The sequence below is a fragment of the Drosophila pseudoobscura genome, chromosome 4 (genome assembly GCF_009870125.1).
Source record: "Drosophila pseudoobscura strain MV-25-SWS-2005 chromosome 4, UCI_Dpse_MV25, whole genome shotgun sequence".
Lineage (NCBI taxonomy): Eukaryota > Metazoa > Arthropoda > Insecta > Diptera > Drosophilidae > Drosophila > Drosophila pseudoobscura.
In genome coordinates this window covers 25,990,294-26,015,838 of record NC_046681.1, presented here as the reverse complement: position 1 = coordinate 26,015,838, position 25,545 = coordinate 25,990,294, and the positions used below count along the sequence as shown (strand labels likewise).

The 25,545-nt window shown below is 45.3% G+C and overlaps 1 protein-coding gene across 2 annotated transcripts in view; it reads left to right on the top strand.

The window, feature by feature from the left end:
• LOC4817491 (carboxypeptidase N subunit 2) overlaps positions 1–24,983 on the top strand; it is a 46,680-nt gene extending 21,697 nt beyond the window's left edge. For both annotated transcript variants that reach the window (XM_015180809.2, XM_001356874.4), the window contains exons 2-4: positions 20,436–21,464; positions 21,533–21,873; positions 24,836–24,983. In XM_015180809.2, coding sequence (XP_015036295.2) covers positions 20,467–21,464; positions 21,533–21,873; positions 24,836–24,852 — 1,356 coding nt within the window. In that variant the 5' untranslated portion in view covers positions 20,436–20,466 and the 3' untranslated portion in view covers positions 24,853–24,983. The remainder of the gene's footprint in view (positions 1–20,435; positions 21,465–21,532; positions 21,874–24,835) is intronic.
• Positions 24,984–25,545: the final 562 nt, after the last annotated feature.

The window sequence follows — 25,545 nt, the reverse complement described above, 5'->3', positions numbered from 1 at the left end:
TGCGGTTTTGGGTGCTCGTCCTGCCTGCAAAGATTAGTCAGCTTAGCCCTGGGCACACGCCTTCTCCTCGGGCCCCGCAACCCTCGTCGCCAATGCCATGTGCGGCACGTTGCGAGTCCTTTTCCGGGCAGTCCTTTTTTGCATACTTGGACTCGACAATGGCAAATGTATTTCATGCAACACTCCATTGTTTGCCATTGTAATTAAGTTGACAATCCATCATCATACATCATCATCATCATGGGGCAACCAATGCAGATATTCCTCCAAAATATCCGCCCAATGCCCGTTTGTTGAGGTTTCTCCAATTTCGATTGTTTTCGCTACGAACGGCGCTTGGGTTTTGCGCTTTTGTATGCGATATTTGGGTAATTTGTTTAATGAATGGAGAATGCATATGGAGATGAGAATTCAATTCAAAATTCGTCGCGGTTGGCACGTGATGAGTGATGGGCCAAGGGAAGAGTGTCCGCAAGGGAAGAGGAATGCGGAACAGGAATGGAGACATCTTTTTGAAAGTCTCTAATATTAGTTTTTATATTTTTAATTGGTTCTTCTTTAAGAAATTATCCCGGTTATTGTTTTATATTTCTAATAATAATAATACTAATACTATTATATTAATATTAATATTATTTTTAATTTGTTCACCTTTGAGAAAAGGTCCTGGTTATTGTTTTATGTCGCTATAAGCCATTTCAATCGGCTTTAAAGAGGTTTGAAAGCTGCTACCAAGAGGGAGAGACATGTATCCTTCAACAGCTGTCTCCACGGTCCCTCCAAAGCACTTTTTCCACCACGAAATCATTCATTTGAAGCAATTGAAGTACATACTACTTCTGCAAATTTTTTTCTTGCCACTTGCTTATCAACAGGGACTGCAAATAATAGTTATAAGCTGCAAAAAATTCAGGCACCAAATAACCCCGAAGAAGAGTGGGGAAAAATACATGTGTTTTTCTTTTAAGGCAAATTCAAAGACAGGATAAACTTGTATTTGAAATTTGTATTATAAAATTATTTTAAAACTATTTGCAAGTATTTATTTTAAAATTAATTTCAATTTTTATTTTAAAATGATTTGTAATGGTTTTGGGAAAAATTCATAAATAGCCTTTAAGAACGTGTCCTGGAAACCACAAACATTCTTGCTATATTAAAAATGAATAGTTCTATGCAAAAAAAAAGTATTTCATATAAATCGATAAATTAGCTAAAAATATATAGCGGTTTGATTGTTGAAAATTATTGAGCGGCACTGCATATTAATGATTTTTTTTTATTTTTATCATACAAATTAATTTTAATGGTTTTTTAAGTAAATACAAAAAAATAATGATAATTCTAGTTACCAAATTTTTGCTATAAAAATCATAATCTATACGGTCGCTGTTTTTCAATCAATTTTGCTTTCGCGAATCATTTTTTCTCATTAGTTGGCAGTAAATTTAGTTAGTCACTCAACTTGGGAGCTAATCACTCAGAACTTAATGCCGCCCAATCATCCAAAGCCGCCACCCCGAAAGGGAAGACCACCACAGGCTGTCTGTCAATGGCAGGCAGGACCTGATAGCCCAGCCCCAGCCACAGCCACAGCCCCAGCCTCCCCGAAACCCTTGCCCGCAGAACAAATAAGACAAAAGTTGGCTGAAAAAAAAAAACGAGACCCAAGAAAAAATGTCTCTGTGTGCGAGGGGAAGTGTGACTGTGTTTAAACTCAATTAGCATAAAATGCAATCCATCATGGAAAATGTCAAAAACTGCTGAGCAAAGTTTCCACAAGTCAGGGCTGAAAAAAAGGACACCAAAAAAAAAAGAAACGTAGAAACCGGGGTGGCAAAGCGGAGAAAAGAAGTGGCAGAAATATCTAATATATTAAACAAATATGATAATAAAGTTGGTCAAAGGGGGGGGTGCAGAGGAGAAAGCATTGCCAAATGCAGGAAACTATAAAAAAAAGGCAGGGATACGGGTCTGATGGCGAAAAGAAAGTTCCAAACTTTGCATAACTTGGACCTGGCCAAAGGATTCGACTTCCACGCAGGTATTTACGACCCCACCAAAAGCGATAAGGTGCTCCGCCCCAGAAAAAGGCAGGCTAGAGGGCTAGAAGCCTAGTCATGTGGATGGATAGTTATGGGTCAAGTGGTGGGGGGGGACCAAGGACCTCCTTGGTCGTAAATTTCCAGGTGCGCTGCCTGGCAGGCTTTTGTCTGGCCCTGAATTATTGTCACTGGCAACAATGATGTGGCAGAGGCGAAGGAAGTGCATAAACCATAGGCTGAGCGGGAGAGCGACTTCCCCTCTTTCCTCGCTTCCCCCCTTTTGCAAAGTATTATCTGAGTGGGGTAATAAAAAATAGGAAAATATGTTTAGGATTCGAGATGGCTCTCTCATATCTAAATTACGCTCATCCGCAGACACATCCGGCCCCCAAATCCCCATTAAAATCTTCAAACTGGCAACAATTTTTGTAGCATACATTGGGGCGGTGGCGGTGGCAGAGGAGGAGGCGGGGAAGGAGGAGGCGGTGGGCGACGGAGACGCTTCGGCAAGGCCAGACAAAGAGTTTTCTGTGCTACTTGGAAAAGTTTATTCGCCTTCTCCTTCTTGCGCCACCCCACAATTAGGGGCGTGGCTGTGGACTGAAATGTTTGCCTGCAACAAGGAAGATCCTTGCGGCCACATAAATCCTGTCGGGGAAATGCAATGCCAAGGCAAAAAGGAATTAAAAATAGCAGCAAGAAGAAGGAAAATGGGCAAAATAGAGGGGAAAACAGAGAGAGAGAAAAGGCAATAGGAGAGATAGAGAGAAGCAACAACAAAGGAGATACAGGCAGAAATATTCGCCAGCCAGCCAGCCAGCGAAAAGGGAAAATTGCATTACGCAGATGTTGCCCATTCTAGGGAGAGGGAAAGGGAAAGGGGCAGGGAAAGGGAATGGAGGAAATGAAGGAGACTTTCCTTTTGTCTGTGTAGGTGGTTCCCCCCCGAAAGAAGTGCTAAAGAAAAAGTCATAAAATGCAAGCCAGAAAAGAATATTGCAAATGAAATGTCGAGAGTTTTTCCAAGCTTTGCGTGGATCTCTGATGGGAGTGGCAGGAGGCAGGAGGCAAAAGCAATAAAATGGCGGATATAAAGAAAAGCGGGAGCCAAGAAGGCAGGGCAGGGCGTGTACATAAGCTCTCCTCTTATTCCCCCGGAGAATAAAGAGATATCCAAGAAAGAAAGTACACAATGAAAATGGCGGCATGAGGACTGCCAACTTGGCGGAGAAACGAAATTATTTTACGCATTTCGCTCGCAATTAATCTTTCAATTTGCGAGCAACCAGCACCAAAGGATAATAGAAGAAAATTGTGCTGTGGCTCCCAAAGACCTGCGAAAGGCAATTATCATTTTTCGGAGTAATTAGAAATTAGTCGAAGAACTAGTATGGAAATGGGAGTGTGGGAATAGGAAGATGATTAAATATCTGGCCCATGAATATACTAGTTGCTAGCTGCCAATACATTGATCATTGAAGCGCTCTAAGAGTCGCGGAAGGTGATGAATATATTGTTTAAATCAATGGTTTATAGTTAGTTGTATAGTTAATAGAAATAGGAAAAAATCACTATTTAAATGATTATCTTAAAAAAGGCGACCAACTCGATTCAATTTCAAATTGTTAGTGGGATAAGTGGGAGGATGTCTCCAAGATTGTATCCTTATAACCACAGAAAAAAAACCTTGAGTCCCGAATAGTAAAATATTTATGTCATTTGCCAACACACAAGTTTCACAAGTTAATAAGCAAATATTTGACTTAAATATATTTCCTAAATATGTATAATAATATATTTATTAAATTATTACTATTATTATATATAGATTCAATATGGGCCGTATTAAAACGACCTTTTATTTTCATATTTATTTATATTTTATATATATTTTCATATATTGATTTATTATTATTTATTTATTTATTATTTATATATTATTCATATACATTTATATATAAATCAAAGTGAGTTCTATATAATTTGTATATTATAGATTTACATATTTATATGCTATATTTATTTGTATATATTTATATATAATTAATATATTTATATACATTTATATTCAAATCAAAGCGAGTTCTATTTAATTTAAATATGTTTCTATGAAGAAGCCAAATAATGCATTTAAATATATGTCTTGCCATGCCATTTTTCTCTCAGTGTCGAGCCCAATTCATATACATTCAAAAACATATAATTTCAAATTCTTATCTAATGCATATTTATAATTACGATTCTATAGTAAAAGAGCACATAGACCTTCAAATATTATACCTATTCAAAAATGGAATAGCACAAATTACTTTATAGAATTCAACTCAAAAAATATAATACTAAAATGAAACTTGAAACACAAGAGATAGACGAATCTTAGAATTACTTTCCTTGCCTTATGGCCAGTCCCCATAAAACACCTCCAACGAAAAGACCCGCCCAAAACCCTTGCAAGCCCGACACCTTTGTTTGGAAAATTAAAGAATATTTTAGCTTGAAATTTGCACCTCTGGAGAGGGGAGGGGAGGGGAGGGAAGAGGTCCTCTCTCTTCAAAATGAATTCTTGATGAAGAAATTTACATTCCGCCAAAGTTGAACGGTGCCACAAGACGGTTCTATAAATAGCCCTGCAAAGGAATCGCCCCTCCCCCCTCGCCCCGCCGACCCTCCTGGTCCCTCCTCCTATCAGCGTTGTCATCATCGTAAACTTTTGTGCCGGACGGGAAAACTACAACCGGCCCAAAATTAAATTGCCCAACAAAATTTGAAAAACATAAATTTTAAATTAGAGCCACAGGAGCCGAAAGGAGAGCCAACGACCCCCCCAAGCCCCCCCCATGGAACACCCCTTTTGCCGCCCGAAAAATTAAGCAGAGACTAAAACCAAAATATTGTTTTTACCTTGTAAGTAAAATATTTATTCAATATAACAATATTTTCTGATTGAAGGGTGGCCCCGAAAAGGTGACCCAGGAGGAGGAGGGGGATGGGGAGGATGGGGTGTCGGCGCGCGCAGTGGCCAAAGATTTTGGAGAGCCGGAGCCAGGAACGACCCGATGCGACCCGAGAGACCCCTCCACAAAGGAAATGCCTTTAAATTGTAAAACGAGACGCATAAACAAATGCACACACACACACACACTCTGTCTCTCTCTCTCTCCCTCGCTCTGTCGGTCCTGCAACAAAAGCTCTTAAGTAAATAAAAGCAATACGACAAACGGTATTTCGGCTCTTAGCAAAACCAACCCGAAAAGGCAAAGGCACAGGCAAAAGCAAAACCAAAGACACAAAGCAAAGACAGAGGAGTATATAGAGAGAGAGAGAGAGGAACGAAATGGAAACGAAACACTGCGCTGCTTTGTGGGCGGAGCCAGCAAACGGGAGAGAGCGAGAGGGAGAGAGCGAGCGAGAGTGGCAGTCGAAATGACACACACACACACACACACACACACAGAGAGGGCTCTCTGCCGGTTCTTCTTCTTTGGGCGCCGCGACGCCGCTCTCCATCCGATTATATTATTACGTCTCTGTATTTGTGCGACGCAAGACGCGCAGCAGCAATCCCCAAAACGTGCTCCAAACAAATAAAACAAATTAAAATATGACAAAAAAAAACAACACACACACACACAAAATAAAGACAAGGCGATGTTTGAAAACGTCTTTAATTCTACAAAAATATGATTGGAGAAACATTTGAAGGACCTGAGCGGCAGGACCTGTGTCCACGCTGAAGGTTTTCGGGCAGCTGCATTTAATGGAGGCAGCCAAGGAGTGGCAAAAAGTCGCTTTTCCACCCAAAGGGGTTCCAAGGGTTTGGCTCGAAAGCCGACGGCAAACCGTCTTTGGCTTTTGTGGAATATAAAATGTGTTCCTTTGAAGAAGGATTTTAAAATAATAAAAAGACATTTACAAAAAATTCAAAATTATACAAAAAAAAAAAACCAAACTAATTTTTAGAAATTTAGAAATGTTAGGAGCTCTATGGAGCTCGATTTCCTTGTTGTTGTTGTCTTTTTTCCGAGACAATCGGTAGACCTGTCGCCCCATCTCCCTCTCTCACACTCTAAGCTCCAACTACCATGCTGCTGGCGCTATATCCCTCTCCCTTTCCCCCCTCTGTGGCCCCCCCGAGACGAGACTTGCATAAAATTATCGACTGCAAAAATTATAGCAAAATGCTACAAGTTTTTGTTGGTTAATTTGCATTTGGTTTTGTTACAGACGTTTTAATTACAAAATGCTACAACAGGTTCCATTTTGATGTTTCTCGAGAGCTGTTTAATTGCCGGCCATACCGGTATCGGAACTACCTATACATATCTTTAGAGAACACTGAAATGGGCGGGGGGAGGGGCTAGGGGTATTCGAACAATTAAATTTCACACTTGGAGGCTGATTTTTTCAACAGAAATTGTACTCTTAAAACATTATTTATATGTATTTTATTTTTTAATGATTCTTGGAGGCCAATCAAGGCCATATCTTAGCAGTGGCTCTATAAAAAAATAGCACTGCTAGGTAAGACCTTCCTTATTATTATATATAGACATTCGTAGGCTTGAATTTCCATTTAAAAATGGTATAAGTTTATCTTTGAATTAAAAAAGAATGATTTTGGAACCCAAGACGATCCAAAGATCCTCTTCCTATAATATTTTGCCTCCCAAACCACTGCTCTTCTTACCCAGCCTTTACCATAAATATCTTTCCTTGAATCCCATCATCCTTAGATAAATTTACCCCATAGAAAATTCGTACATTTGCTGCCCCATTGCTACAAATTGTTGCCCTCCAAAGAACTTGTGTCAAAGTCCATAAATTTCAAAGGCAATTACCTGGCCTCACCTGGCTCCGGGCCGGGCCCAGGACACTGTCTGGACTTCGCAGACCCTCGAGAGAGAAAGGCTACCATGTTAGCTGCCATTTTTTGGACGATGTCTGGGGAGGGGACTGCCTCCGAAATTGAGTTGAAAATGTTTTCTTTTTACAACTAAATCAAATGTTTTGATAAATTGCCCAACACACGCAAACATTTCGCTCGGACAAAATGTCCGGCAACGGCCACAATCGATGCTTATCTGGCCATTAAAATGAGGCCAAGAAATAGCCGCCGTTCATTGTTGCACAGCCCCCCCGAGAATCCCCAACAATTGCGTGCCTTTAAATGCGACTTTTGCATTCTCCAGCGTATCTTTTGTTGCTCTTAAGTTTTCCTTTTATTTTCCATAAATATTTACATTTTGTTTGGAGCAGCAGCAGCAACTGTCAACACAATTGAGCAATTAGCTGGCGGGGGGGGGATCTCTGCTCCGATCTTCCCATGAGTTATCTTGAAAGAGGTGCCTCTTCCCACCAGAAGTACACGACTCGGGAACGGACAATTTTCATCATTTCTGCGCACGCGCAACATTTCAACAGACGCCAAAGCTCCAGAGCTCCTCCTCTGGAGGCACCACAATTTATCTGTGATTCTATGGGATTCCATCTGGGGTCTGGGGCCTGGTCTCCCCGGTCTCCCCGGTCTCTGGGGCCTGCGTTTTTCCTGTCTCGAATGTTTTAGGGTTGTCATCGTCTGCGCTGTATTTATGATTATTGTTATTACTATTTCATCTTCTGTACAGCCTCGTCGTGAGCTTTGAACCCGCCAGTAACTTCAATTCATAAGAAATTATTGAATTCGTTGCCGTCGAAGGTAAATTGCTGGCCTTAACCCAAGGCGTGCTTCAGAGAAATTGTGTGTTCCCACAACGATTTCTCAATCAAATCCGCCGGCAACCTTTACACCCACTCAATTCAATCGGCACTCGCTTTGAATACCGTCCGAGAGGTCCGTGAATCTGTGTCTAAAAACTGGTTAATCTCTGTGTAATTTCCACGCCGAATGACTAGCTTCAGAGAACACTCTAATGGCGACTTTCATCTCGTTCTATGGGTTAAGGCCCTCGCCTAGGCCTGCTTGTGTTTTTCTCCATCGGCGCTTTCTATTTTTATGTGGCGCGTGTGTGGAATCAATGAAACGGAAGATAATTGCACACACAGCAGCAGCAGCAGCAGCATTTCCATTATTATTAACATTAACATGAGCAACAAGGACAGCTGGTGGGTGGGGGGAGTGCGAAGGGGGTACGAAGGGGCAGGTGTGCCAGTGGCAAGAGCAACACGTGTGAAAATCAAATTCCATGGCATCACCTACGCAAATTACAAAATGAACACACGCAGCGAGCCATGGGAGAGGGCTGTGGGGGGCGCTATGGAGGGGGGCTGTGGGGGTGGCTGTGGGGAGAGCCGAATGCCTGAGCACCAATGGGTTAAGCGCGTTAATCATTTTAAGCATTGACCAAGCCCCCCTCTCCACCCCTCTCTCCCCCCCTCTTCGTCTTCATTCATCGATGATTATTGCGTTAATTATTATCCTGTTCGGTCTGCAGCCGCCCGGACCTCCATGGACCTCCAGGGCTTCCCTTCCAAGAGGCATATTTGTGCGTAAACTTCAAAAGGAATCTCTGCTATTTTCGTATGAGGTGCGAGCCCCAGTTAACCCTCTTCCACGCCACTCCCTTGCCCTTCCCCTCTCCAGGCTGGGTACAAAGGCATGCGAGGCGAAAGGTCCTTGTCCTGCCGTTGCCTTCGGCTGCGTTTGTCCAGCTGCCACATGCCCCTGCCTCCGCCACTGCTCCATCTCCCCTCTCCTCTCCCGGCCTGTCAGCAGCAACTGACCTAATAATCATTTTCAAAGCGAACTCCAACTTATTTTATTCACACTTCCCCGAGAAGGAAGGCTCCAGCGGGTGTTAAACGCTTTGGGGAAAACATTTTCCCTTTTCTTTCTTGTTTTTTGTGGCGGACTGGAAGGCCTATACTAGGAGGGGGTTAAGACAAGAAGTTTTAAGGGAAAACCTATGTTTTGGAGACCTTCTAGGGCTACCCTACCTTTCCCACACCCATTCCCAACGGCTTGTCACTAATATGTAGACCCCCAAGGCCCCCAGGGCATTTCTCAGGCCTCAATCAGTCAATCCCCGTAAGAAAACCAGAAACGGATACTGGCCGGACTTCATTAGGGTTTTTCTCAGCTTTTGAACTCTGCCCGCAAAACGAAATTGAATCATCAATCAAAAATATGAATCGAATGCAATCGAAATGAGATGATATTTCAGCTGCAACTGCCAGAAGACCACAAAAAAGTGATCTGGTGGCTTGGCCTTCTGTCCGCTTTCGGCCTCTTGGCATTCTCTGGGCCGGCCCAAGTGCCAATTAGGCATTTTGTACATTTTTGTTGGGCCAGCTTCTGTCGAAGGCGACAATTACCAGAGCCAAAGTATTGACCACAAAGCATTTGCCTTTCGCATTCGACTTGGCATTTGTCGCATTATTTGTTTTGTCTCTCTGTCCCCTCTCCCCTCTCCCCCCCTCCGGGACTCCACTCTCTCGGGGACTAATCGAAATTAAATGACGTGTGAATGTTGGCAGCTGTTTCGTGTGGCCTTTTGCCCGGGCTGGCCTCTGTCTGTGGCTGTTATTATTATTGCATAGCTTTCGATTGCTGTCTGGACTCCCAGCTACCAGCTCCCTGATGCCACTCTGGCTTCAGTTCCGATTGTACTCTTTGGGAGTGAGTCTTCGAGGCAAGGCACCAAGCGGGAATAAAGATCAGCTGTTTAGGAATATCATCAATGAATGCTCTCAAAGAGAAAAAAGAGAATCAAAGGGATTATCTAGCACCTAAAGTCTTAGATGAGGCCTTCAAATCCATGGAAAAAAGGTACCTTTCCAGCAGGAAAGACTTCAAACTTAAAGCTCTTTATTTCTTTCGCCTGTAGCCCCAATTACCCCTTAAAAACCCTCTACAAACCCCTTTCTTTCCTCTTCCAACTACTCTTCTTCTATTCTCTACAAAATACTTCCCCTTTTTAGGCAGGGTATTCCCCTAGCGACTCCCATGCAGTCCAGTCCCTCCCCTAGACCCGCTCCCGTTCTGTCCTCTTGATTGTCGTATTTTTGTGGTTTTTATCAATCAGCAGAGCTCAGAGCCCAACCAGAAGTAGGCCATAAATTATGACGATTGTCAATGGATGATTACAATTGCGTTTTGGGCAATCGCAATGACGATAACGATGACGATGACGATGACGATTACCAACTGCCGTTCAATGCTTGGCAGCTTTCATAAATTATGTATCCCGACTTTCACGCCTCGTCTGGGGGGGGGGGAGGCCTCTCTCTCCCAAGTTGAACATTTAATTAATGTTTAAACAAAACCCAGAGTTGGTTTTCGCCTCGAGTGGTTTATGGATCAAAATGTGGCTGTGAGAAAATTACACAAAAATATCAGTCGGAGTTTTTTTTTTGTTTTTTTTTTTTTTGATTAAAATTTGTTTAATTTATTATCCCAGAAAACGTGAAACTTGTACAATTTCATGGCTGATTTGATGGGGCCTCAAGTCCATGACTATCGAGAGACGATCTCCCTTGCCCCTTGGGAGGCAAAGTGCCTCCTCCTGCTCCTCCTCCTCCTCGAACGACTTGCAACTGTCATCAAATGGCACTCAACTTGTCATTATTTACAGCTTTGTGGTAATAGTTTTATTCGAGAGCTGCAGGCAGCGCTTCCCCACTCAGAGTTGGGGCTAATTTACATATAAATTAAAACTAGAAAAAGTCTACACACACACACACACACTCTAGAGAAGGGAGCTCTATGGCAAGCAGTTTGTTAACCTCGTCTCGTTCTTGGAGTCTCTCTACGGCAGCTCTTGGCTTTCAAGTTGGTCCCCGGCATTCCGTACAGAATTTCATAAATGCCAAGCAATAAGCGACCCCGAAACGGCACGGCGAAGGATGCGCAGGATGAGGTATAAATCCCAGAGAGAGTAGAAAAAACCTCGAGCCACATATGCGACACTTTGCTGCACATGTCCTGCCACAGGACAAAAGGCATCGCATGCGCAGAAAAACCGCAAAATGCTTAAATGTCTTTGATGCCCCCCCCCCCGCCCCCTCCCCCCCTTCGTTGGGGGTTCAATTTTAGTTTTCGGTCTGGCATTTTGTGCGCTTCAAAGAATGTTCGAATTTCCAAATATTTTCTCTTGTACAAATTGTGGAGCCCCCCCGGTGCCACCGTGCCCCTTGCCCCCTTGCAACCTCTTTGATCTGCTGCCCGATTGATATATCAGATCATTAATTATCTGCTCTCGTCTCTCGTCGGCCCAGGCGCCTACTTTCTTGGCATATTATTTGTACAATTTCACGGTGTAAAATAGGTACGATGTTTGGTATCTGTTGGTGTTTTCTTGTTTCGATTCGCTGCGGCTAGTCAGGCGAAAACATTTGAATTATCATTTTGTGGCATTGCCTAATGATGATTGTTTGGCCTTTAATTGGTTTTCGGCAGGGGAATGACTAGCAAAAGAGATGGTTCATCGATCGGTCGGGGCTTGTAGTGGGGCCAAGTGAAGGTGGGGAGAGTTTGCCCTAGAAATGGCATCAAAAGCGGGACAGATATGGCCCTAAAGATCAATCCTTTACAGAGTAAAAGCATGGCAGAGCCTTCTATAGTCGAAAATGGCATGCTGTCCCCTCAAAGTGGACCCCTTTCCCCTCTGATTACCATCTTCATTCCATCTCTGGCCAAATCAGACCCCTCCCCTAGGATTCGGCCCATTCTAATTGCCATAATCCATTTATAAGGTAACATCGCCGCACAATGCTCAGCGACCCCCAGAGCCGGGGGGGGAAAAGCCAAAGAAAATGAGGAAAAACAAACAAAATAAAGCCAGACAACAACAGCAATAAATGGGGAAAAAATGACGGTTTTTTCCAAGTTGCAGGAAATGTGGCAACAGCCCTTAGATCTTGGGGACCGCCCGCCGCCTGCAGTAAAATGATACAAAGAAATGCGAAGCGGGGGGTGGGGGCATCGTTCGGGGAAAATCCTTTTTATTAGTGCGATAAAAATGGGGAGAACGGAACGCTTGGCATTGCCTACTTTGCGGCGTCTTTTATTTATGAATTTCTTACGTTTCCCCGCAAAGCCCTCTCCCCCCCCCCCCCCTCCCCCCCTACGATGTACTAGGAAAAGCTGCGCTTATTATAATTTCCTTTTGTGCATTAGCCCTGCCCCCTGGCCCCTGCCCCCCCTGACTGCTACCCACTGTGCACAGTGGGCCCAAATGGATGTTCGCTGTAAATGTTCCTCCCCCCTCCCTCTCCATCGCCCTTTTTTTACGATTTGTAAGTGCAATCAGTTGTACGTACAAATGCAAATCTCCTCGCCCATTGCTTGGACTCCCAGAGTCCTCCAAGTCGTTGGAATTCGTTCTTTCTAATAAGATTTCGCGGTATTTCCCCGCACGTGTTGCTTTAATAAGCCACCGGGTGGTGGGGGTGTGGCGGGGTGGCGGGCCCGAACAAATTACCCTAAAAATCTCAAGAATTTTTTACGCATTTTTTCACGAAATTTTTCCCCCATTTATAATGATTTTTTTTCTTTCGATTCCATTTTGCCTTTCGAGTTTCAGTTTCATTTCGGGCTTATGATTTTGATTTGTGTGTTTATCTTTTGAATTTTTATTAGCAAATAAGTTTTTTGTGTTTTTGGGTTTTGTAAAATTAAAACGAGCGGAAATGATGGTTAATAAATATCCGCTTACAATCCCCTGCCCCCCTCCCCCCCCTTGGAACATCTGTTGGGGGCTGCCGGCATTGCAATTCAATCATAGGAATTCAGATTCGATTCAGAGACCCGTCGGGACGTCCCGTCGGGGTGTACAGCTGTCACTTTGAAGCATTTGGTAAATAGGGACAAAAGTTATAGACTGATAAAGCCCACGAATCGATACAAGTGTTTACAATGTTGTAGATAGATTTGTCTGGTCGCCGGTGTTTGCCTTTGGCTAAATATCGAAACATGTGTGCAATCCAGAGCTTATCGTGGGCTCCCACCCACTCCCCACCCACTCCCCCCACAGTTGTCAATAAAATAATGCGAGATATGTCTGTACTGCCGTCTGGGAGGAGTACTCTTTGGCTGGCAATACCAGAACTACGATGTCTGCTTCCGCAACAAAGTTGTGGCTTTGATGTTGGCCGCCAGAGCGGCCCCACAGCCCCAGAGTGGGGCTTTCAATTAGCTTTACACCTTTCGCGACTTCTGAGCTTCTGAGCCGAGCCGGTGCAGGGCCCCACACAAAGCCCGCCGGACGATGAGTTCCAAAGAAGCAAGATATATGGATTCTCTTGGGGCCGAGCACAAGCGTTAGGGATGGCAGCGTGTTTTTGGAGAGCGGATTAGGAGGAATCAGAGGAAACTAAGCTCAACGGGAAAATATTTAGGGGAAAGTCTGGACATTTGTCCATTGCATACGCTACATCTAAGATACAAACGGATAAGGGGACAATAGATATAAGATATAAGATATATTGTATATATAATATCGCAAAACAAAGGAACAATAGGATTAGTATTAGTATTATTATTATTATTATTTTTAGTATTTTTTTGTATTTTTTAGTATTTTTTTAGTATTATTATAATTAGTATTTGTATTACTATTATTATTAGTATTATTATAATAATTATTATTATTATTTGTTAGTATTATTATTATAATTATTTTTACTATTAATTTTCTCGGTATATTATTAATAGTATTAGTGTTAGTATTATTATTAATATTTTTAGTATTTTTAGTATTGTTATTTTGAGTATTATTATTATTAGTATTATTCTTATTATTATTATTCGTATTATTATTATTATTATTTTAGTATTATTATTATTAGTATTATTTTTAGAATTAGTATTTGTAGTATTATTATTAGTATTGTTATTATTTTTAGTATAATTATTATTTTTTTTATTTATAATAATTATTATTATTAATTTTATTTTTATTATTATTCGTATTCGTTTTAGTATTCCTACAACCTTTAACCAAATAACCTCCGAAAAACATTCCATAACTCCTCCAACATGTCCTCACCCGATCTCGTGTTTCCTTCACGCTCTGATCCCTGAATATCTCTGCATTTCCCTGAATACCCCTGTGTTCATTTATTGATCGTTAAAAATGATTTAGACCTGACGATGAGACATTGTTAAGGGCGACGAGGAGCTCGTAAAATGTTGTGGTTTTTCGGTTTTCGCCTTTCGGTAGAGAAAAAAACCCAAAAAAAACTAAAATAATTTTTGTTATTGTTTGCTGTTGCAGCTACTGTTCGTTCTCCGATATCTTTTGTGGTTTTTGCGGCCGGCAACATGTAGCTGGCCACCGAAATGTTGCCCGGCAACATGCTGCCAGAGCGACAACAAATTAATGTTGTCGAAACACGAGAAAACCTTGTAAACTGTCCGGAGAGAATCCCTTTTGATTTTTTTGGCAGGAGGAGGCACAGTCCCTGTCCCCGAGTCGGCTCTGGGAACAGGCCTCTCTCTGTGGCTCCTCCAAAGGAAGCTGCACGCACAAGGCGACCCCAACAACAACAAGTTCTGGCGGCCTTTTGCATGTGGAGCTGGCTTTTTGTTTTCGTTGTTCCTGCATTTGTTGCACGCTTAAATGTCTTCTAAGTGGCGTAAATCTTAAATTGTTGCCCCAGGCCCGGGCCCGGGCCCAGGCTCTGTCTCCTTTTTTTTATGGTCTCAAGTCTTTGATTTGCTCTGGCAATCGTCGCAGATTTGGGGGATTAGTTTTAGTGGCTCGACGGTTTTTTGTGGCCATTTTTTGCAAATTAAGGTGAGAGTTTTTGGATACAACATTCAGTAAATGAGGCTTTTGAGCCAGACGATAGGGTTTTTTGAATGAAATTTAATGTATACAAATTTCTTCTATTTCTTATAGTACTTTCCAGCATAAAGTCCCTCTGCCATCTCAGCCTCCAAGTCATGCTCTCAGTTCTTTATCTTCCAACAAAACACCACAATAACTGGCAATATATTCCATAGCGAAATGATTGATTGTTGCCCAAGGAATTAACAGTTCAAGAGGCCTCCTCCGCCTCCTCTGCCTCCTCCACCCCCCGCACAATCGATCTGCCGCGCAGCTGTCAAAGTCGAAGGCAGCATCAAATAAATGACATCGAAATTGTTGAAAAAAAGAAGAAACATTTCTGTCACGCAGCCAAGGCGATGACGTCGCAGACGGTCGCGTAATCAGTTCCGCTTAGGCAAGTCACAAAAGTCAAAGGAGCTCAGGGAAGCAGGAACTATGTGGCTCTCGAGGACGAGGATAGGCCTCGGCCTATCTAGAGGGCGGACGATGCCGATGCCGATGCCCCTGCTGATGATGATGACAGCCGCGTGTGATTGACAAGGATTTATGATTGTTAAAAATTTTCTACAAAATCTTCTCAGGGCGGGGCCGTGGGGAGGGGGGGGGGACGGAGGAAAGTGAATGACCTGCTTGCATTTTGCCTGCAAAGAAAAAGAAAAGCAAAAAGCTGATAAAACAAACACAAACAAAGGCATTCATTCAAATGCTGTGAAAATTGCATATTACAAGTACAGTGGACACAGCCCCCTGTACAGTGGAACCTATAAAGGCATTCCTTTCGCCTACTTCTCACCTTTGGGCTCTTCCCTTATAGCCACTCTTCACTGTGGTGTCACTCACCTCTCGCTGGGGCTTGGGTAAACATTTTTTTGCGGGCAAATGTTTGAATGCGCATTGCATTTCATCTCTAAACGAGATATGGGCGGGACGTTCAGGACGTTCAGGACGTGGCCGAGAACGAGGACGAGTCCTTTTCAAGATGCGGACTGATGGAGTGGCAAGTGTCTGCTGTGTGCATGAATATTCATGCCTTGTTTATGCATATTTGCGTGTCAAGTGATTCCCCCTCCACTCCATCGCTCTTCCTCCTCCTCCTCCTGCTCCTCCACGTGCAACGCGTCGTATGCGCAATATTTCCGCTTCTGCTTTTCAAGTTTGTTTGCCTTTAAGGAGGGGTGGGGGGGGAGGGGGGTCTCTCTCTGTTCTGTTTATGCTCACATTTCATTTGAACGCGAGTTTGTTTGTTTGCCAATTTGAAGTGCTAAAAAGTCGGTGCCTGCCTGCCTGCCCCCCCTCAAGGGGTCCCCCAGGGGGCGGGGGGTGGGGGCACAGACTTTGATTGCAATTTGTGCTGTGTGTGCGGAAAATGAGTGTCTGCTGGCGGACTCTTGGCCTGGTAAAAGGCAGGGATATGGGGAAAGAAAACTGGAGAAAGGTAACCAAATTCTGAGAGAGTTCTGGGTCATTCCATCGCTCGGTTCACAAGTCATTTCTCTGTTCACATCCCACCGCCTGCCCATGACAATTGCCAAGTCGCAAGGGGGCGGGGCCCGGGCACTCGGGCCACTGGAGATTCGCCATGGCCCAGCCAGCGAGCCAGAGAGCCATCGAGCCAGCTCCAGCACGAGCAGAACAAAATATGCCCCAAATGCCCTCGAGTGTTCGGTGCCAAGCAAGGAGAGGATCGATCGTGGTTACGCGGTTGTTTAGGCCGGTAGCCGACTAGCCATCGAAAACAAGGAAATTAGCATAGACATGGTTTTCGCTTTTGGGCGCTCCAAAGTGCGTAGAAAATCATGAAAATGGCTACTGGAGTGGCCAACGAGAGGAACCAGAAGCCAAGGGGGGGCATTCATTTCATGCAATTAATGGAAATTATATGAAATTATGAGTGGAACATTGAAATTCCTTGTGAACATCACCCGGGACAACAGTCCACAGTTTCGAGGGGGCTCTGGGAGGGGGTGAAGGGGGCCAAATGAAAGAAAATTAAATTTTTCACTGTCTTCTTAATTGAAACATTAGCCAAACATTCTCGGTGCCTCCCCCCCCCCCTCAGAGCTCTCTCTCTCTCTCTCTCTGTTCATTTACATTCAAATTAACTCGTAATGAAAACGAGTCGAGGAAAACTTTGACTTTGTCTCGGTTGTGGGTCGTGAGTCCTTGGTTCCTTGGTTCCTTGGTTCCTGGGTTCCTGGGGGTTGTGGCATTTAATTAGTTGCTCTGATTGCTGGCCCTTCCTTTGTTTATTACTATTTGCTAGCCATTTATTCCAGCTTATCCACGCCCAGTTCGGAGCGGCGGCTCTGTTTGTTTTGACACTCATTTAGTGTCTATTTGAAGGCGGATTCGATGGGAATTGGGGGGGCGATGAAGTCACTGGAACTGGCAACAGAAGAGGGACTCCTCCAAGGCAGAAGAGGGCCTCCTTTAAAGCAGAAGAGGGCCTCCTCTAAGGCAGAAGAGTGACTCCTCTCTGTCTTAAGAAATGCTTTCCCTTTGGAAAGTTCCTTCTTCTACTTCTTCTTCTGCTTCTTCTTTCCCCTGTAATTGGGGTTGTCATTGCACTTGCCGCAACCCGTTCCCACCCCACCCCCCATTGCCGCACCCTTCTTGCTGTGTGTTGCCCTGGCAAAAAGAAAAACAACAAAACAGCAACACGTGCCCTTTTAATTAAAATAAATAAATAGGCGCAAACACATAAATAAACACAAGAGAACTACAATGCCCAGCAAATACCGAAAACCGACAACCGAATACCGAATACCAAATAGAGATGATGGAGACGTTCTCGATTACTCTGTCAGAAATGTTTTTTTGCCTGGTATTCAATTTCATGCATTTATGGGCTGGGCTCCGGGACAAAAGAGTTGCCCGGAGAGAGGGGGAAGGGGGTGGCAGGGGGGTGGAAGGGGGAGGCCCTGGGGCCTTTGTGGAACGTGCGCATTCGAATTTGAAGCGAATTATTATTTAGTCGAAGCGAAACGCAAAACGTTTCTGGGAATAAAGTCCGGGCTTCGGCCTGGGCCTCGGCCTGGGAGTACAACTTAATTTTTCCACAATTTGCATGTGGAATAAATCAAATGTAGAACGCATAAAAGACGCCACACCCCCTCCCCCCCTACCCGTCCCCCCTGCTTCCTGGCCAGACACATCCTGAAGGACTTGGTACGCCCTTGCACCCTTTGTCTGGGCAGGATTATGGCCATTTATTTGCCTGTCCTGTGGCTCAAAATGGTAAATACTTTTCCCTGTTTTCCCCCTCCTCCTCTGTGTGTGGGGGGGGGGGGGGCAGCCTTCCAGCCTAAGGCGATTTTGCTCCACTACAAGAAAATCAAAATCAAAATCAATGAAGATTTTCCTGTACAAAAGACCAGCAGCTTCTACGGCTTCTACTTCTACGGTTCCACTTTCAGTTCCGGCCTTTTGGCTTCCCGAACTTTGCTTTCATGGATTATGCATCGCTTAGCCCAAAAACGCAAAACTTTCAACCAAAACTCAACTCAAATTATTTATTACTAATTGAGGGCGTGGCAGGCAGCCCTGGCAATGCCTTAAGTTGATTATTTTTAAGCAAAAAAACAAAAAAAAAACGAGCAAGCATTTTCCTTAGAGTTCAATTTGTCAAAGTTAATTAAATCGAGTTAAGAACTTTATTGGGCATTTCCTGGCCCAAACAAATGGAAACCAATCAAATTTAATGCGAATTTACCTCGATGCCGGGCGGGGCCCGGGCCGGGCGGAGGAATACTCCGTGTGTATCTCTGGGCAAAATAATAATTTATGTGCTGGCAGGACAGCAGAAGATCTGCAAAATGATATGTGGAGGGGCAGGGTAGGGCGGTGTAGGGCAGGGGGTTTGTGGGGGAAGGAAACACAGAAAAACAAGCGTCAAATGGGGGCAATATCAGGGGCATATCTCTACAAGGAGAACTGCCTTCCAAGGATATGGCAAAGGTCTTGGATTATACATCTAGGGGGGGGTCTCAGGGGCGTCACAGTTCTCAGTAATTTTTAGACCTTTCCTTTAACATTTTTACACCTCTTTAAACCCCTCTTCTTTCAAAGAAATACAAATTCCCTTCAGCCACCCATTTCCAGGGTATTCCGACTTCATTTTGGAGCACTGCCCCGGCCTGCCCGGCCATGCCCCTTTCTTTGTATCTTTTCATATAAATGCAGCACATTTTTGATTGATTCAATCAAAACGAAGCAAAGCTCAGAAACCACTAAGAACTGGGACTCCGACTGCGATCCCAAATCGTTGGAGAAGCATCGGGTTTTCTGCATGCCTGTCACGTAATTTATTGATTTAGCTCTTGGGAATACGAGACAGCGGATCGTGAAAAATGAAATGTTTGCCACTGCCAGCAGCAGAAGCCACAGAGAGACAGAACAGACTCTGGCCAAGACCTGTACCTGTGGCTGTGGCTGGCCATGATGGCTGACGGACTGGACCCGGCCAGACGGCGGCTGATTGGTTGTCGATCGATTTGGCTGGCGGCCAGACAAATTCAAATGCATTGGCCCCGATCTGTGAATGCAACTGCGATCCAGGACAGGCAGGACGGGGCGGAGGGGGGATCAAAAGGCACTTACGCATGTACGCCTCAAACGATACACGGGAGAAGGAGAAGGCGAAGGCGAAGGCACAAACCTGATCATCGGCCGGCCACAGCGATCATCGATCAACAGACAGACTCCCATCGAGAGCCATCGAGAGCCATCCGAGAGGCCGAGATAATGGCCGGCTTGCCATTTTGCATTTTTGCATTTGTAATGAAACTGAAAACCAGAAACCAGAATGAATTGTAATTTGTTCGAAATCAAGCCACGGCAGCCGCTTGGCTCCCAGGAGATGCAGCAAAAGAAGGCCACATTTGCGATTGAGGATGTGGCTTGGAGTTGGGGTTCCAGTGGCCGCAGAGGTTGATAGCATTGAACTTTGTGGCACAGTGGGTCGGCGATGGGGAAACCTGGAAACTCTACATGAAAAGAGGCCTGGCTTTGGCAGATATTCTGCCAGCAAAAGGCTAGCAAAACTCCAAGAGAGATCTTCGCAATCCACTCTATAAATTGGTTTAAAAAAGTAGTCCCTCTTCCATAGTCCCCCTTGCCTTATGCTTGCCCCTTTTCGCCCTCCAAAAACCACTGTTTCTTGGCCTCTGCCCGCCTGGGGTCCTCGCTGAGCCGCCGAGCCGCCAAACGTATGTAAAGTCGGGCATTTTCAACTGTTATCAGAGCCCCCGACCGACCCGTGGACCCCTGGCAGATCATCTCGCTTTCAGGCAGCGCCCAGCGCCCAGTGCCTCGGTCTGCCAGGCAAATGGCAATTTAAGTCATTTTGTTTGGCGGGTTTTTTTTCCAAAATGGTTTAATATTATGCACAGATCGAGCGAGTTGCGTAGGAAATTATGGGCCATTAAGTGGTAGGCCAGGTAGGGGCCAGGAGAGAGAGAGGTGCGGGGCCCTGCCTGAGGTGGGAAAAATGGCGCAGACGGCCTTTGGGTGGATATTACGCAGAAATGCGTGCTACCTGCGGGGGGAAAACCATTAGAGCCGCAGGAGCAGCTGCTAGAAACTAATTTCTAATGCCACTTTCCTCTTGCCCCTCTTCCAGGCAGCAGTTCGGCTTTGACTATCGCCTCGAGATGTTGCCTCCGCTGCTGGTGCTGCCGCTGCTGCTGCTTTTGGGCCTGGCCTGCCCGTCGTGGCAGGAGGGAAATGCCACTCTGAGCTATCTGACAAAGGCCGGCTGCGAGGCGCTGATCAAGGACCTCAGCCTGTGCGACTGCCAGGACCAGGACATCAAGTGCGAGACCCTGCAGGTGAACAGCGACCACGAGAAGCTGTACAGCGTCAGCTGCCGGCTCTTCGATGCCCGGGGCTTTGGCTACATACCGCCCCTGAGGGTGGGCCAGATCGGGGCGCTGACCATCCAGAACTGCGCCATTCCCGACGCCCGGAGCATCCCCGACCTGATCACCCAGCTGGGCATCACCAACTACACGGAGCTGGAGGTGTTCAACTTCTTCGATCCGAAGAAGAACGACCGGGGGGAGGTGCTGCAGCAGCGCTACACGAACCTGCCGGGCCTGGCGAAGCTCACGATCCTGGGCTTCAAGTCGACGCTGCCGAAGGACTTCTTCCAGAACGTGTTCGAGCTGAGGCAGCTGACGCTGAAGGGCTACAGCGACCTGCCGGCCACCATCCTGCACCCGCTCGGCCAGCTCTCGAAGCTGAACATCGTGGTCAAGAACATCCACAAGGTGGCCAGCCAGATCTTCGCCAAGCAGGCGCTGCTCAAGCACCTGGTGATCGACTGCGACGTGAAGAACAGCAGCGTCGAGATGTCGGCCTTCGCCTCCGACGAGCTCTGGCACATGGCCCAGCTGCAGTCGTTCGAGCTCTTCAACTGCGGCGACAACGTGCCCACCGAGCTGTTCTGGAAGTCCGAGCAGCTGGCCTACATCGGCATTCGCAGCAACATCAGCTATCTGCACAGGGACTTCCTGCAGGCCCAGCGGCGGCTGCTCACCCTCCGCCTCGAGCGGAACAACATAGCCCGCCTGCCCGATCAGCTGTTCTACCACACGCCCATGCTGCTGGAGATCCACCTGGCCTTTAACAATCTGGACCGCATTCAAGCGTAAGTGGACGCCAAACCAGGCGATACATAGTTCAAATCTAAAGCCACTTCCCCCCCGTCCTTTCCAGCGGCCTCTTCGACAGGTTGAAACAGCTCCAGGTGCTCAATCTGGAGCACAATCCGATCACCACCATCGCCCCCACGGCCTTCAGCACTCTGTCGTCGCACATCTACGTGGGCAAGCTGTTCCCCCTGGTGGCCACGGCCGAGTGGGCCCGCTCCTCGAACGCCACCATCTGCGAGGAGGAGTACATCTACGGCGTGTGCATCTACTGCAAGCGGGACGAGTACGCCGACCACTTTGCCGACCACGAGACCTGCAACAAGGCCACCCCGAAGGCCAAGGAGATCCTCGCCAAGAAGGCCTACGAAATCCAGCTGAACCTCAGCTCCAGGGCCCCCCACGAGGGTGTGTAGAGTCGAGTCTCTCGCTCGATTGTTGGACAATAATTTATATTAAATTTGACAAGCGACTGCCATACGCATTTCCCCATTGCATTGCCAACAAAACACAAAAAAGAAACACAAACAATATTAATATTTGTTGCTGAAGGAAAACTTTGGGGTTGGAGGGGAGAAACAATTTATCTTTTGATTTGTAGCCAGGGGTTGAAAGAAGCGGAAAAACTTGTTCCTTTTTCCTTTGGCAGGGAGCAGCACGTCAAATCTAATAAGGCCTAATGCTGGCCTCCATTCCGGGTCTCTAAGTGAAAGTCAGACAGTTGCAGATATGCGGGTCCAGGGGGGGGAGAGAGATTGCCATCATTCGAAGGCAAACAGCAGCCATGGGAGGCAGCGTTTTTCCCTCTTTTTGTGTTATGCAAATCACATTTGACAGGCGGAGAGGGGGGGGTCCCCCCACCCCCCTTTACAGCGATGACAACTCATAAATGTCAAGGATATCACATGCTCGACATTTGATGTCTTTGGCCCGATTGAGCAGCAATCAAATGTTAATTTCCACAAATGGAAAGCCTTCTGGATGAGCCCTTAAGAGGTCTCCAGGGGGGGGGTGGCTTCTAGCCTTTGCCTTCAAGTGTCACCTGCTAATGGCCCCCGCTCCCGCCCCTACCCCACCCCCCTTTGATGCGCTTTAATGCAGGCCATAACTCAGGGGGGCCGACCACATTCTAATCTCAATTTGCTGTTTGAGTTGCCAACTAATAAAACGCACGACAAGCTGACACCAAGGCATCGAGCCCCCTAGCCCCCCCAGCTCCCCTCCAGATACACCGCATTCGATTTGGGTTCTGTGTTTCCGATAGACATCATTTGTCGGGGCGCGTGAGGTGACACTGACAGGGCCCAGAGGCAGGCCCTAGAGCCCCCCCTTTGATCTGCTCCTCTCTTAAAAGGCGACACACGACCAGCAGCTTTTGTACTACTCGTATCTGGCGGATACATTTCAAAGCAATGCCAACTGGTCTGCGTTTATCGCTTGGTAGCCCCACAGACAGACGGAGGCAGGAGGCAGGAGGCAGGAGGCAAGAGGCAGCAGCAAAACAAACCAAAAAACCCCAACGAGAGACAGAGAAAGAGCCGTATGTGAAATTTATGGGCATCAGCGTTGAATTTGAAGCGGGACCCCGAAAGCCACTGGCCGGGGTCCAGGCCAGGTCTGGTCTGGGCCTGCTCTCTGGAGTCTCTGGAGTGGAGTGGAGTCTCTGGCCTGCTCTGGACTGGAGTGCCCTGTCGCTGGACTAGCTTCAGTGGCTGGCTTGGCATTTGTAATGCCTAAATGCTTTGGCGAATTGATTTTTGGTGTAAACGATGTGCAATTTTAATGGATTGTGCTGCCAGATAAGCGGGCCGCAAAAGGAGGCTGCCTGCCGATGGCCATTGGACCCAGACTGGACCCTGAATCGACTTTGGCGTCCCCCCCCGCCCCTATCCCCCATCCGCCATCCGTTGGCTGTGTCGTTTAATTGAATTTGTTTTGATTAGTTGCAACTTAAAGTGTTCCCTTAAGAACACAAAAACAAAGCCCCCCTCCTGACCCCTTTTTTCCTAGTCATAACATGACGGAAAAATGTCAATTTAAATATTTGCAAATATTTTAACAGCAACCGGCGCTAATTTCGCATGTGCCAAATAAAAATAGCGCACAAGCCCCAAAAAAAGTAGAAAAAAAGGTGAGGCAACTTTTTTAATTAATTAAGAGCAAAAAATGTGGAAGGCAGACCCAAAAGATAGCCAAGGGCTTGACAAAATATTATGCAAAAATTGGAAAAATGTATGCCGACGAAGAGGCCAAAGAATGGCAGGTATTTGGTGGCCAAACGCGTGGGAGGGGAAGCCTCTCCTTTGATTTCGTATACAAAAATGAATAAAGTTCCAGTTTGCAGCAGTTTTTCCTTTAAGACTCCTTTAAGCCGGCATTTCCCTTTCGAGTGACCCAATGCCCATGCCCAATGACCCCTCCCCGCCCCGCCCGCCAGTCAATTAGACAGTGAGAGGCCCAACACTCAGTGCCCAGGCCTGGGGCCAAAATCCAAATCAATTTGAATGACAGGCCCCCAACCAGAGTGCCAGGAATGCAGTTAACTTGTTGATTTTGCCCCACAGGGGGTCGGCAGGGGTGCAGGGGGGCAGGGGGGAGAGTTATTTCAATTGTTGATGCGTAAAAGTCAATTTGTGAAACGAAACTCCAGTCCAAGATGAAGGTCCTGGCTGTGAGTGTGCCTTCTGTATGCATTTCAATTAGAATAAGATTGACAGATAAGCCCCAGCCGGGGCCCCAGCCTGGGTCTGGATCCCCATAACAATGCACTTGCACTCTACGGATAAGGTTAAGCGCCCGCCCCCTCCCGCCCCCCCTTCGATGGGCCCCAAAGACGCAGGAAATGCACTTGGCTTGTGGTTTTTCGAATTTAATTGAATTTAATTGATTTGGTTTTGGGTTCAGCTTGGGGTCTAGTGGGGATTCTGCAGCTTTTTGGGGTTGCTTGCCGCCTAGGTGGGGGGCAGGGGGCAGGGTCTTTAAAGACTGCCACTGGACTCTGCTGCTAAATGTTGCATGACTCCACCAGTAGGCAGTCGGCAGTGGCAGTAGCAGTGAAAAATTGCAGCTGTCAGCGTTGCCCAGAAAATGATTTGTTGATTTTGTTTCTTGTCTCGGAGCAGGACAGGGGCTGGGGCGGGGGCAGGGGCGGGGCAGGGTCTTGCATAAATCATAAAATACTTTACATATTCCATACATATCTGATGCACTCCCCCCCTCCCAATCCCCCCCTTCCATTCGTGGGCCCCAATTAAAGTTAATATAAATGTTTAGCAATTATTGTGTCTGCCTGGACGGTGGCTCGCTGTGGGAGTGTGGGCTCCGAGCTCCGTCCGTAAACGTATCTAATTTGAAACTCTTTCTCTTTCAGATTACTCGGTGGACTAGCCGCGAAGGACCTGCAGGCCTTGGCCCAGCACAATACGACTAGTACATGCTTTTATGCCCATGTTTATGTATTCAAAGAGAAACCCCATTTGACAAATAAAATAAAAACAAATTATGTTAAGTTTAAAGCACTGCGGAAGAGGATTTTATTGATTTTGGAACTTTGGGAATTTTCTAGATTTTGTATAGAATGTTTAGAGAATTTTATATATTTTCATTAAACTTTGTAAAATTTAGTAAAATTTTATAGAATTTTATAGAATTTTTTAAAAGCTTATAGAATTTTCTGTAATTTTATAGAATTTTTATAAGATTATATACATTTTTTTAATTTTATAGAATTTTATCAGACTTTGTGGAATTTTGTAAAATTTTATAGAATTCTTTAGAATTTTATGGAGTTTTATACAATTTTTAAAGAGTTCTATAGAATTTTATATAATTTTGTAGAATTGTATCATACTTTGTAGTATTTTCTATAATTATATAGAATATTTTACAAACTTTTAGAACTTTGTAAAATTGTGTAGAATTTTTTTTAGAAATTTGTAATATTGTATACAATTTTGTATAATTTTTACAGAATTTTATGGAATTTAATACAATTTTATAGAATTTTCTAGAATATTAGTAGAATTTTATAAAATTTATACAATTTTATAAAATTTTATACAATATTATTGAGTTTTAGAG